At 54.6% G+C, this 14,293-nt stretch overlaps 1 protein-coding gene across 2 annotated transcripts in view; it reads right to left on the bottom strand.

The window, feature by feature from the left end:
• Window positions 1-573: 573 nt before the first annotated feature.
• Window positions 574-14,293, bottom strand: part of SMAD6 (SMAD family member 6) — a 74,011-nt gene continuing 60,291 nt past the window's right edge. For both annotated transcript variants that reach the window (XM_080808094.1, XM_080808095.1), the window contains one exon: window positions 574-1,387. In XM_080808094.1, the coding sequence (XP_080664220.1) occupies window positions 846-1,387 (542 nt within the window). In that variant the 3' untranslated portion in view covers window positions 574-845. The remainder of the gene's footprint in view (window positions 1,388-14,293) is intronic.

The raw sequence follows: 14,293 nt of genomic DNA, 5'->3' as shown, positions 1-14,293 counted from the left end.
TTTTCTTCCTCAGGCCATTACCCCAGAGTGGTGAAAATAAGTGTCTTCTTCCAGCTTATGCACAATGCAGAGATGGGAGACAGGTACCTGTGCCTCCCCCATCAGACTAGGAGAACTTCTGTGGCCACACACACACCCGCCCCCATCCTGAGGATTCAGTGCAGCCATGGGCAGGAGGGAGCACCAGAACCTTCTCTGGCCTCAACAGTAAACATATGCCCTTCCTCCCTTCTCAATTTATCCCCTTTACTCTTTCCCTGGTAAAAGACTGAGATCAAGTTTCAGGATGCTGGATGGGTCAGAGACCCACGGGAGCCCGGCACATCCCTCTTTGTTAAAAAGAAGACATTTAAAAAAAAAAAATCATAATGCGAATACTTTATTATCAATGAGTGACTGGTATTAGTTTTTTGTCTGGGCATTAATATTTGAGAAACCATACACCAAACCCAGGCTTTTCCACCTAGCTCTGCTGTATCGTTTTCTTTAAAAAAACAAAAACAAAAACAAAACGAAACAAAACCACAAACACACAACAAAACGAAAACCAAAGAATAATAATAAAGGAGGAAGGAGGAGAAGAAAGAAAATATATTTGTATTGAAAGAATTAGAAGCCAAAGTGCGTCTTTCTTGTTTTGTCCATATACACACATTGCACCATACATAAATAATTACATTGTAAAAATGACTCCATAATTACAAGTATAATATATATTTCCATATAATATATAAAACTTTATATTAAATCTAGGTAGATGATATTTGGGGGGGAGGGGTGTCGTCCGTGGGGGGCTGTGTCTCTGGGCGGTGGGGCGCGGGGTGGGGGTGGGGCGCGGGCCGCCGCTATCTGTGGCTGTTGAGGAGGACCTCCAGCCAGCACGGGCAGGAGGTGATGAACTGTCGCGAGTAGCAGGGCCCCCAGCCCTTGGCGAAGCTGATGCGGACGCTGTTGGGGTCGTAGGGCCCGTCGGCGGCGTCGGGCTCGGGCCCGTGCTGGAGCAGGCCCGAGCGCTCGAAGTCGAACACCTTGATGGAGTAGCCGGGCGGCACTTTGCGGACGACGAGGGCGCGGCCGCCGGGCGCATCGAGCGTGGGCGAGTTGACAAAGATGGGGTGCTCGGCGCGGTTGTAGGCCCACACGCCGTCGGGCTCCTTGCTGAGCAGGATGCCGAAGCCGATCTTGCTGCGCGTGCGCCGCACCGACTCGCTGCGCTGCTCCAGGTTGAGCTGGCCCAGGCAGAAGCCGCTGCCCTGAGGTAGGTCGTAGAAGATGCTCACGGCCTGCTCGTACACCGCGTAGAGGCGGCCCACGCGGGTCCGGTGCTCCCAGTAGGCCACGCTGCACCAGTGGCTCGGCTTGGCGGCATCCGGAGACATGCTGGCGTCTGCGGGGCAAGCACAGGGCATGGGGGGGGGTAAGTGGGCGGCAGAGGGGGGCACAGGGGGGCGCCCTTTCCCCAGGCCAGGCAGCTTGGGTTTTCCATATAAAGTATGGTGGGGTTTCCAGCGCTCAGCACACCTGAGGGCAGCTCCGCCGCCTGCCAGGTAGTCCTCCTGAACTGTAACTCGTGGGAGAACAGACCCCTAACACACCCGCCGAGGGGGGCACCCGAGTTTAGGAGCCCACGGAGAAGGCAAGTCACCCGCTGTGTACTCCGGCTCCGGGTACGCAGACAGAAACCGCACCTGGCTCCTGCCCGTAGAATTTTCCAAGCTCAAGTTAGCAGGAGAGGGATAACCACCCCCCTCCCACACACGCCCAAAGGAAGGGCTGCACAGTGCACTTCTGACTACACCTGACTCACTGGGTCCTCCCATCACTCCGGGTCGAGGCCACCTTCTCCTCATTTTACACAAGAGGATCCAAGACTTGGCAGACACCAGCAGCCTGCCAAAGGCCACACAGGGTCTGAGCCCTGCCTGCCCAAGCCTCAACCTGAACAGAGTGGGATTAAGTTATTGGGGGGCATACATCACCACTCGAAGGGGACTTGGGCACAGGAAGACACGGTAGGGTGGGGGAGTTGGCCCCCAGAATCCATTCCCAGTTTTGGCCTTGAGCAAGATGCCTAGTTTCCCAGTCTCTCTTGGGCAAAGTACAGATTTTCACCCGAACTGCAGCCCCTTCCACCACATGGGGAAGCTGAGGGTCTCTGAATGTTAAAGCAAAATTGTTTTTGTTAAAGCAATTGTTAAATTGCTTTAATTGTTAAATTGTTAAAGCCAGGGCTCCAGAGATCACCAGCTCTCAAAGCTGTGTGCTGCCCCTCTCTGGCCCTCGGTTTCCCCATGGACAGCAAAGGAGTGGCCCGGATGACTGGAATCCCTTTCCCCCCCAGCTTGAGGCATGTGTGCACCAGACCGAAGGCCACACAGAGGCCAGGGCCTGTCAGAGGGGCTGCCCCTCAAGAACAGCGGGCAACCCCCTCTTTGCTGCTGTCGTGTGTGGGCAGCTTCTCAGATTCTTTTGCACATCTGGCCTTTCCTTTGAGGTCAGAGCTCTGAGAAGCAGGTGGGCATCCGTAACTGCCCTGTGAGGGGACATGTTCCCACACAGCCCTTGGATGGGGCTCATACTCAGAGGGAGAGGTTCCCCTGAGACTATGATGGGAGCACAGCAAGGCACTCTATGGCGTAGCTTCTCCAAGATCGAAGTCCAGCTAAACCCGAGGAAGAAAACACGGCTAACAACCTCATTCAGGAGCCTGGGCGAGGTCAACTGTCTGCCTTCAGCCCAGCCCCGCCCAGAAGCCCCAGGGCAGTGGGGTGACAGGGCCCCTCAGATCCTCCTGTGCCCCAGCAGGCCCACCTAGCCACCTAGCAAGAAACTGTCTCCTCAAAGGGCCTCCTGTAGGCTGCCAGCTCTGCTGAGGCCTTGGACTGGGCAGAGCCCCAAAGGGTGTGCCCCTCACCCTCTACACGGTGTTGAGGTCCCAGACACAGGTCCCCAGGCCACTCCCTGAGAATGTATTACTTTGCCTCATAGTCCCCTCCAGGTTCCTCCTGGTTCTGGCCAGTGGGGGGATGGAGGAGGGGAGGAAAGACACTGGCCTTGCCCTCAGCTGACTTGCCCCTTGGCCAGCACGTAGAGAAACAACTCTGGCGTGGGGTGGGCGACCAGGCTGCCAGCAACTAGGCCAGTCCCAGCAGGTGGGCAGCCAGGTACACTGCAAGCCACGGCCCCTCTCTCCATCCATCCATCCATCCATCCATCCATCCATCGGGTACAGCTCTGGAAGTTTTCAAGAGGAAGCAAAGCAGTGCCATCCCAGCCTGGCTGTGAAACCCCAGTGACAGTCTTCTCATGAGCCATGAGAGTTCCTTTAGTGCACTAAAAACAGAGAGGTAGGGGAGCAAACATCTGTGCCTGGAGAATGTTAGGGGACAGGAGAGGCAACATGTGTCCCCTTCCTCCCAACAGCCTTGGTTCACTTCTGTTACCAGCCCCTTTCACAAGTGAGAAAACTGAGGCCCGGGGAGGTGCCATGAGCTGGTGGAGGGTATACACAAGGGAGTGCCAGGCCACACTCTGGAGTGGTGGGGGGCTCTCCTCCACACTCCCCGCTGAAGCCCCCGCACTGAGCAAGTCCTCTCCTTCCCTAAGCCTCAGTGTTGCTGTGTGTAACCAGACTGCTCTCACGGTCTGAATCCTAGAGGTGCTCACCCACAAGCTGGTGAGTCATATTCCTCCCACCCTGCAAAGAAAGGCCTTTGCTCCCCGAGGGTGCACTACAGCTTCACTGAGGCTTACTACTGTCCCAGCTCTACAGATAAGGCTCAGAGGGCCACCCAGTCATAAAGTGGCAGCTCTGCCCCAGGGTGGAGCCCCTCCATCATAAAAGGCAAAGAAGCACTTTGGCAGTCTGGGGGAGGGGCAGGAAGGGGAGGAGGGGGGTTGAGAGTAATGGAACTGAAGGCCTTTGAGGGGGATACTTCCGGATCCCCTCCTCTTAGCTCCTCCCACCCGGGCCAAGCCAAATACCCCTCATCATCTACCCCCACGTCATCAGTACCCATGTCCCAGCCTTGCTCCAGCATTCCTCATGGGCATTGGATCCTGTGCTTGGGAGATGAACCCGAGCTATCCTAGGGCCCTAGGGCCCAGCCTGTCCCAACTGTCTGGCTCAGGGACACTGCCTGGGCCAGGCCTCACCTCCCGCAGCCTCTCTGGTTAAGCAGACTGGGTAACACTTCATCACACCTGGGCTCCCGGCCAAGTCTTCCAAATTCCAGAAGATGGACTGCTGCCTCTGAGAAGCCCTCTCTATCTCCCCCTCCCATGCACCTGCAGCCTTCAATGCAGTCACTCCTGATGCCTGAGCAGGTGTCTGTGCTGTTGGTCAGTGCCCCTGGCTGGTCTAGACTTTCCAGGAGGAAGGGGTGTGCCTCAATCCTCTTTACCTCTGTCCCAAGACTGCATGTATCCCCAGGGTGCTCTCAGAACATGCTAAAAGGGAAGGAGGAAGGAAATAAAATTCATCCTAAGGGTCAACCCAGTGCCCTCACCCCCATTGGATCCTGCCCAGCAGGTAGGGCCGGGGGTCTCAGACCCCAAAGGATGGTGGGCAAGGACTTACGTCTGAAGTCTCCCAGGAGCAAGCCAGCAAGTGAGCCCATCACCATGCTCAGGGCCTCCCTGTCCCCACCCAGCTTTTGGGGTCTCGGGACCCCAGAGCTTAAGGGACCCACTGATGTCATCTTGTCCAGGGAGCCCCAACACTTTGGGCTTTCGCAAACCAATACATTGTTCAACAGAGGGATTGTGAATGTACTGGGTTACTACTGTTTTATTTTGTCATGTACAGACTTACTGAAAACCCCAAGGCCATCGAATACCACTAGCACAAAAGAAAGTATAATTTGATACTAATGAAACAGGTAGGACCTAAATCAGAAATGTAAAAGTTAACATGCTTAGATATAAGAAATTTTCTCATCTCTTTCATTGTGGACCAGTGAAGATGCAGTGCAGAGAGCGGCCTGTGGGAACCACTAATTGAATCCAATTAGTCCTTGTGCCCCACGGACGGCACCCTAGGGGTCCAGTGGGACTCACCCAAGCACACACAACAGCCAGATAGCAGCACTGGGACCAGAACTTGGGACCCTAGAACTCTAATTTAATGCCTGTCACAGGAGCCAAAGGGTTTCAGAGTGAGACGGACCTAAGGCTCTCGCCACTGACTGGACGTGTGACCATGGACCAGTCACTGAGGTGTCCCTAAGCCTCAGTCTGCCCACTTGTAAAATGGACTTATTCCTAATCCAGTGCCTCACTTATACAGTTCATCTTTGGGTTTTCTGGAAACTCCAGCAGCAGATCAATCAGGTGCAGAAAGAAGCAGCTGTCTCTTTACTGGTTCCAGTGCTGGCGCTAACCCTTCACAGGCTGGGGCCCCTTGGGGGTGTCGGGGGTCACAACCCAGGGTCACCACCATGGGAGGTTATGATAGGACAGTGGATGGCAGTGCCCCTCATTAACTGTACAGCACTGTACTGATGGGAAGGGTAAGCTTCTAGCCTGGAGCCCGAGGTTAAAGAGGGGGGCTCATCAGCACAGGAATGACGAATGGAGCAAGGCATGGCTGAATGTCTAGAACAAAGTCAAGGGCCACTGTGGCTGTTTACACACACACACACACACACACACACGGATTCGGGTCTCATGCACTGTGGCAGACACAAGCTGACCAGCTCTCTGCGAGAAAGAAGGCCAGCCCCCAAATCCTGCCCTCCCTACAGTGCCAGAGCCCCACTCCGCAGCTATGCTCTTCGTCCTCCGCCTGGCTGCCGCTTGGGCACAAGGGGACAGTCTTCTGCAGAAGATCTTTTTCTCCTCGTGGCTCCAAGGCTGTGGTCCCGCCATCAACCTAATTAGGAACCAGCTCATTAATTGCAAATAAATACCAGGGAGTCAGACCCGAGTGAACAACATCAAAGATGACCGCGCTCTGACCGAAACTCCTGCTCACTACCCCCTGCTCAGGGCCTGGCCTAGTTCCCAGCCAGACTCTGGGTCCCGGCTGGGAGGGCTCTGGGCTGGGGGTGGGAGGAGAGGAGAGGCTCGATGTGGCGCTGTGTCTGGGGCGGACCTGGCAGAGTGGCCCCAGGCTGGGGGGTCAGGAGTCCTGCCTCTGGGCCTGCACCAGGCAGTCCCTCTTCCTTCCCCCTGCCTCTGGCTTCCCATCTGAATAATGGGCTCAAGACTGCTGCTATTTAGTGAATGTTCACAGCAGCTCTACTTGGAATCACCTGAACTTGGCAGACAGCTCAGATGTCCATCAACAGGAGAATGGATATTAGGGACTGATTATTTGCGAACCCCCGAAATTCAGATACTGAAATCCTAAGCCCCAGTGTGATTGCCTTTGAAGGCGGGGCCTTTGGGGGTGATTTGGTCATGAGGGTAGAACCCTCCTGAATGGGATTAATGCCCTTAAAAGAGAAACCCAGGAGAGTTCCCTCACCCCTTCTGCCCTCCTGAGGACACAGCGAGAACACGGCCACCTATGAACCAGGAGCTGGGCCCTCACTAGACACCAACACTTGTCAGCACCTTGATCTTGGACTCCCCAGCCTCAGGAATGGTAAGAATAAATACGTGTTGTTTAAGCCACCCAGGCTACAGCATTGTTGTTACAGCAGCCCAAACAGACTAAGATCATGGAAACACAGAACTAAGGGACATCCGTAGGATGGAATGCGACTCACCAATAAAAAGGCACGAACTAGTGAAACACACAACACCACGGGTAAATCTCCAATGTATTGTGCTAAGTGAAAGAAGCCAGACACAGAAGATAGGCTGTTTGTTTCTATTTATATAACATTGGTGAGCAGACAAAACGAACCTACGGTGATGGAAATCAGAACAGGGATTACCTCTGGGAAGCAGGAATGACTGGGAGGGGGTATGAAAGAACGTTCTGGAATGTTGGTCATGTTTGACATCTGGATTGGTACCATGGCAACTGGGGTATACATGTACATGTACCTCCGAAGGCACCACCTATATTCGGAAGAGTGGTGCATTTAAGTGTAGCTATGATGCCTTGAAAGAAGAAGTATGTGCTGTTAGGGTAGCTCCCTATGGCTGCCCTGGAATGGCCTCAGCAGGGCTCTGTGGTGGCCCAGGGGACAGCCCCTGTGTTTCCAGACCAGGCACCGGTGACCCAGCCTCCCCGTGGTGCCCACATTCCTGCCACCAGAGGGTGGTGGACACCTGTGGTGGGCAGGAGGAGACTGGCCCACAACAGGCGCTCTCCCCTGTGCCCAAGCCACGCCCTCTGATGGCTGGCATTCCTTCCTCTCCGCCTCCCAACATCTAATTGTGGGGGGGGCACCAAGGGGGCTGACTGCAGCCTGGGGGAGGCGGGAAGAGCTGAAATCCCAAGAAAAGCCTTTAGCTTCTTCGAATCAGCAGTTTTCTGTCAAAACAAGGGGAAGGAACGTTCCTGTGGGCTCCCCCGTGGGCTGCACACTCCAAAAGTCTGAGCATCCGCAATGCAGCTTGTTTTCCTTGTGATCAGTTTGGCCAAACTGCCTTGGACCCGGCCATCCTGTGAAGGGAACCAGGGATGTGCCCAGGTTCAAGTCTCTGGTCCCTCAGGCTCTAAGAGAGTGAGATGGGAAGGCTCAGAGCATTGGCAGGCTGGGCCCGAGTCCTCCTGGTCTCCAGGGGCTTGGCGGGTTAGCCCATATGCTCGGTGTTCAAAGCCTTTGCTGCTGCCTCCCTGCCGCCTGGGGCCACAGCAGCCTCTCTGCCTCTGCCCGGGATTGGATGGAAAGAGCTGACACAGCCCCACTTCACATGAGCAGAGAGAGCCAGGGCAGACAGACCCCCACCCCACCGAGGGCTAGGAAGGGAGACTCAGAGGCCCAGAGAGGGGAAGTGACTTGCCCAAGGTCATCCAGTAAGCTGGCAGCAGAGCCCGGAGAGGAGCCCCCAGGGGGCTGGCTTTTCCCGTCCCCTTTTCACAGGCCGCACTGGGGCCTCCTGCCCTCCGGGAAAGCTCCTTTCTTCTGTCCCATGTCATGCCTGTGGCTTCAAGTTCCCGTCCAGCCGGCAGCTTTTTCATCTGCGGCTCCCAGGCCTGGGAGTAATTATGTGGCCCTGGATCTGGTTAACCTAACACCCCTTTAAAAGCCCTGTTTGCCCATTAGATAAGTAGTTTTTGTAATCAAACGTAAGGGGGAAAAAGGAGTTTCCACTTAACCTTCCTTTGTCATTTTAAGCTGCAGAAATGGCTTTGGGTTTTGCAGCAAGTTCAGAGATGCAGCATTCATTAGAGGCTCTTTTTTTTTCTTCTTCTTTTTTTTCCTTTGTTAAGGGAGGGGGAGACCAGTCCTTTATCCACTGGGCTCTGGCAGTAAAAGCAGAGAAGGAATGCGCATGGGGCCATGTCATGTTAATGGTCAACAGCTCAGAACGAGTCTCTCCGCTGAACTCTTTCCAAAAGCAGGGCCCAGCTGACAGGAGTTTCCTCTTATTCGCTCCCACTCGCCCCTCCCCACCCCCCACCTCAGCTCCAGCACCTTTGGCTCCTAGAGGAAGCCAGGCTTCCAAGAGGAAGTTCCTAATCGGTCATTACATCACGGGCGGTCTGGCCACCGCTGCTGCCTGCCCAGGGTCCACCTCAGGGGCTCTCTCAATCTCCGGGGCCGAGGACTGTGCTGGCCACCCCCGCCCCCCCCTGCAGCCAGTAGGCCAGCCGGCTGCTCTGCTTGGGGATTCCCCCCCGCCCACCCCCAAGACAGGGATGAGATGGGAGTGCCAAGGGGGAATGACAGCAGGAGAGGAGGGAGGCCAGGAAACACACAGGCCGTGTGGCCCAAAAGGACAACTTTGCAGAGGAAAAAACTAAGGCCCGAAGACGTAAAGTGACTTGCCAAGGCACACTGGAAATTCACCACTCGGCCAGGACCCACTGGGGGTCCCCTGCGCAGGGCTGGATTTAAGAACGTAGTTTCAGGAGCAATGAGTGCTTCCTGCATGTGAATCTCAGCTCTGTCATTCACCAGCTGTGACATCTTGGGTAAACGACTTTACTTCCCTGGACCTCAGCTTCCTAATCTGTGAAATGGGGATGCAATCATTGCTTACTTCAATCAGGCTGCTGGGCTTCATTTCAAGGGCACCAAATTAATGCCTGGTTCGAAATAGGCACTCCGTAAATAACAGCTGTTCCTAGTCTTACTAATATTATTAACCACTGTCAATCTTATCTTTCTATATTATTTGTATACATTATTTAACAGTCTGAGTCAGCTCTTTGGTTCATAAAGGTGTTCACATTAGGTAATAATATCTACAGAGATAAGACATGCCAATGGAGTTGAGAATCAAGGGGAAATAGTAGTAGTAATAAAATAAACCACCCAATAATACTAATAATACTAATATATCAGCCACCATTTAATGAACCGTTACCAAATGCCAGGCAGAATACGAAGCACTTTAAATGCACTATCTCAACATCTGGCAAGTCACTTTTACACTTCCACCAGCCCTCTCAGTCACTCCCATTTTAAGATGAAGGAACTGAGGCCCGAAGGTCAGGTAACGTGTCCACAGCCCCCAGCTAGGAAGTTGCAACACTGGGATTTGAGCTCCACTATCTGGGCTTTGAGACAGAGGACTCTGCGCTACCCTGGTGGTTGCAACCTGGAGGAGAGCAGGGTAATGCCACTATCAGGGACCACCCAGCCAGGTCCACTCCAAGCTGGCAGGGGAAGGTTCTATAAAGACTGGACATTAAAAGGGGTCCTTGGGGGTGCCTGGATGGTTCAGTCAGTGTGAAGCGTTGGATTTCAACTCAGGTCATGGCTCCCTGCTCAGTGGGGAGTCTGCATGTCCCTCTCCCTCTCCCTCTGCCTCTGCCTGCTGCTCCCCCACTAGTCACGTGCACGTGTGCTCTCCCTCTCTAATAAAATCTTTTTAAAAAAGGGGGAATCCTTGGATGTGGCACTGTGGGGGGCCACCACCCCACCACGTGCTGCCCACCTTACCATTACCAGGAGGGCAGTGGGGTTTTCGAAGAGCATACGGTACAACAGCTACCAACAGCCCCCTACGGAGTCCCGCAAACATACATACTTTCTTAGTGTTTCAGTTTTCACACACCCCCACCACCCCTCCAAAACCCGATGAGCATTTTCTAGATGCTACAGTGCAGAATGGTGGTTTTGGGGAAGGGATACTAACCCCAGTGGAGTCCCAGGGGGCAGGGGGCGGCACACGGGCTCTTTATCCATTCTCTCTCTAGAAGCTGCCAATTCCATCCAAGAGATGGAATCATCCCCTTCTCCCAGGACAGAGCCCGGGTGGGTGGGGCCACAGGGCAATGCAGGGTGGGAATCCTGAGTGGTGGCCTCACACCCTCTGCTGGGCCCTTCATGCTGCCTCATCGGCTCCCTCTGCTCTTCAGAGTGGTCCCCAGAGCCTCCGCCCTGGATGGGGTGGGGGAGCGGTGTGCTAGGATAGTCTGTGGCGGACACCGGCCATAACCGGCCTTCTCTAGGGAAAGGCCTGTGGGGCCCTGCAGGAAGGCCTTTCTTCCAGCCTCCGCGCCCCTGCCCCTGGCCTGCTCGACCTCGCATCTCTGGTGGAACAAAGTGGCAGCCCGGGCCGCGGTGGGGAAGGTTTCCACTCCTTTTTCCTGTGCTGTATTCAAACAAGTCCTGAAAAGCAAACTCCTGGTGCACCCTTGACAGAAAACAAGTTCCCAGCTGGGCCCTAACACACAGACCTGCTCCGTGTCCCCCACAAACCCCACCCCACTTTCCCCAGGACCTACTGCTTCAGGGAGGCCCACCAGGGGAGCAACACTGGGGCCCTGCTGCCATCAGCATCCATCTCGCTCTGCCGCCCCGGTGAGATTGTTCCAGGCTCCCTGTACCGAGGGAGCAGTGGCTTCTCTCGCTGTGTCTCTGTGCCCTGTGGTCCAAGCTCCCTTCTTACAACACTCTGCGGGAGGGTACAGCCTCCCACGGCCACCCCAGAGGCTGCCATCAGCCTGGAGGACCAGACGACACCAGAAACACCGTGCACCTGCCTGGACCAGCCTGGCCCTCCTAAAGGAAACCCAGTCACCTAAGCCAGAGGCCGAAGAAGACCCCCAAGGATGCGGGCCTGGGACCCAGTCCAGAGTCGGGGAGAATTCTGGTTCCCTGGGCCCTGCGAGGGAAGGATGGAGACAGGTCTGCGGAGAGGAGAGACAGCGATAAGCGGCTTAGAAAATCAGCCCACATTTTCAAGAAGGAACCAGTTTCTGCAACAAAAGCCTCTGAACTTTGCTCCCATTCCAAGTCCTCTTTTGTCTTATCACAAAGTCGACTCTGAATCTGTTTGTTTGTTTTCTTACGCAGAGACCTACTGGGGTGGGAAAGCCTTGCTTTTCATATTGTGCCTGGAAAAATTCTGAAATAACACTATTTGTGCAAGATCATGAAGCTGCGCACCACCTGGGTCCCCAGGAAAGAGGCAGCAGTTATGAGAAGGGAAGAGGCCCCCCAGTCGTCCCTGCCTGCTGGTGGGCCCTGCTGATGGCCCAACTCCCAAATTCACACACAAACCGGGCCCCTCCCAGGTCTTCAGGGTTCTCGGTCAGTGGAGCCGGGTGTTCTATTCTTTTTCTTCTTCTTCTTCTTCTTCTTCTTCTTTTTTTAAATATTTATTTATTTGTGTGAGAGAGAGTGCGCACAGGATGCGGGGCTCGATCCCAGGACGCCAGGACTATGACCTGAGCCAAAGGCAAACACTTCAACTGAGCCACCCAGGCATCCCATGAGCTGGGTTTTCATCTTCAAGCTATAGGTGCCAACATTGGTTGATTCAACCCAACCTGACTTCCCTGTTGGATCCGAGACCACAGAGAACAAAATCGACCCTCTGGGGGGTTCTGAAAGGGACAGCCTGGGCATGTGGGAGAGGTGCAGGGATGCGGTCTATGGCAGATGATGGGGAGCTCCAGGGTCTGGGAGAATGTGGGACCCCCCCCTCTGCTTTCCTTTCCTTTCCCAAATACAATTTTACTGGAAAACCTCCTGCCCCGGACTTCTGCTTGGACCCAACATAAAGCCATAAAAGCAAAGTACTTCAAAATCGCCCTCCATCAGCCTGTCTCAGCTCTCAAGGGCAGGAACCCAAAGCTGGTACAGAAACGGCCCGAGGGATAACCAGGTGAGGCCCCCCACAGCCTGGACCCCTCAAATCCCTGGCCCTGTCACCTCCTGCCATTGGGGTCCCTTAGCTCCCTGTGCCTTGGACACCCTCCTCTGTGTGTACTTTGTCCATCCTGCTCTCCCCTGATCTGGCAGGCTCCTGAGACTGCCAATTTGCAAAACTGTTCTGTGGGCAGGTCCCTCCATCTCTGAGAGCCAGGACCGGCTACGTACTTTTGGGGGTCAATACGAAAATGAAAACGTAGAGCTCCTTGTTCAAAAATTACTCTGGGACCGCCGGGGTGGCTTAGTTGCTTAAGTGTCCAACTCCATCTCAGCTTAGGTCTTGATCTCAGGGTCTGGGAGTTCAAGCCCCACGTTGGGATCCGCACTGGGGGAGGAGCCTTCTTCAAAAAAGGATTTAGAATTTCAGTGGTGAAGGCGGGGGTGCACTGGATGGAGCGGAGGGCCCACCGGAGCACGGGTCTGGAGTGAGGCACGTGATGCACACCAAGAAGGGAGTCTTACAGAGCGCTGGTTTCCCCTTGCAGAGTACCTCACTCCAGGGGAGTTAGCGAAGGTCCTCACGACAGTTTCCTCCCCTAATCCCCAACATCTGTCAGACTCCTGCTCACTCAGGATCCCCTCGTCACTTCCTTGGAAAAGCCTTCCTCCAACTCTGGGTGTGACCACATCCTGTCTGATGCTGCCATCAGGAGGGCGCGTGTGTCCAACCCACTCACCTGCGAGAGGACTGGCCCTGGATGAGGCTGCCCTCGGCTCTGCCTCTCCTCCCCTGGGCCCTGGCGCCACGAGCCCGACAGGGTGCTCTCAACAGTGGGGTGCCAAATGGATTTTACAGCTGGGAGCTGGGGGAGCAGCTGGGAAATCCCTGGGTCTTCCCTGGGTCTGAAAAAGGTGAGCAGCCACACCTGTTCCCAGTTGACAGGTGACAACACGGATGCTCAGAGGCCCGGACACAGAGGCAAGGAGGGCGAGGCTTCGTTGCTACTTGAGGATCCTCATGAAGCAGCCTGGCCAATGGAATCCCAGACCAGCTCACTGTGCGCAAGGCTTGTTTCGGTGTCCCCCACCCCCAACCCAAATCGCCTACAGCCTACAGTCATCTGTCTGGCAATGGGGGGTGGATTTCACTTGCTGGCTTGCTAAGTCCATGAGGGTGAAGGGAACAGAGGGGATGGCTCTGAATGGAAGAGCCAAAGAACAAGGTGGGAGGCTGGTTGTCTTCTCTGCATAGCTCTCAAAAATATGCTTCATCTTGGGGCACCTGGGTGGCTCATGGGTTAAAGCCTCTGCCTTTGGCTCAGGTCATGATCCCAAGGTCCTGGGATTGAGCCCCGCATTGGGCTCTCTGCTCAGCGGGGAGCCTGCTCCCCTCCCCCTCCCCCGCCCTGCCTGCCTCGCTGTCTACTTGTGATCCCTGTCAAATAAATAAATAAAATCTTTAAAAAAATATACGCCTCATCTAACACCAGCCTGTTGTTATTTACCAACAAGACAGTGTCGTGTGACCTCTGCCAGTCAAACACACCTGCCTTGACTTTACACTACAGGCGCAGGTCGCCATAAGCACCCCCAAAATAAAGTCCTGGAGGCAGGGGCATTCGATTCAAAAAATAATCCCTGCGTTAAATTCTCTTTTCTAAGATACCCTTTTGCAACACAAAGATACATAAACCACACCTCTCCAGTGAACGCAGAGTCCAACCTGCTGGGTTTTCTTAAAGTGAGGGTTGCCTGGATCACTCTTGTGTATTTCTAGAACAAACAGGAGGGCTTTGTAATAAGCAAAAAACTAATATTGACTGGAGAGATCATTAAGCCACAATTAAATACTAATATTTGCCGTAAAGAAAGCAGTAACAGGAGATTTAAATGTTCCCTGCAGAAATGTTGCAAAAGGACCCGCAGGCTTGGCAGCGGCTCACACTTGTGACCAGGTCTCCCATCTGTGGCCGTGCTACCGTGTGCGGCTTGAAGCCGTCTCGGCCCAGGCTCCAAACTGCCTGTCAAGGGCTGGCTTGTCAGATCTGGGGCAGGAGGTGCAGGGGAGGGAAGGAGCCAGTCAGTCTGTCCATCACGTCAGGCTAGCAGGTGGACACAGTCCC

Source organism: Martes martes, assembly GCF_963455335.1.
Source record: "Martes martes genome assembly, chromosome: 7".
Taxonomy (NCBI): domain Eukaryota; kingdom Metazoa; phylum Chordata; class Mammalia; order Carnivora; family Mustelidae; genus Martes; species Martes martes.
Note: the sequence above shows the minus strand (reverse complement) of the source record. Positions and strands in the feature narration are given on the sequence as shown.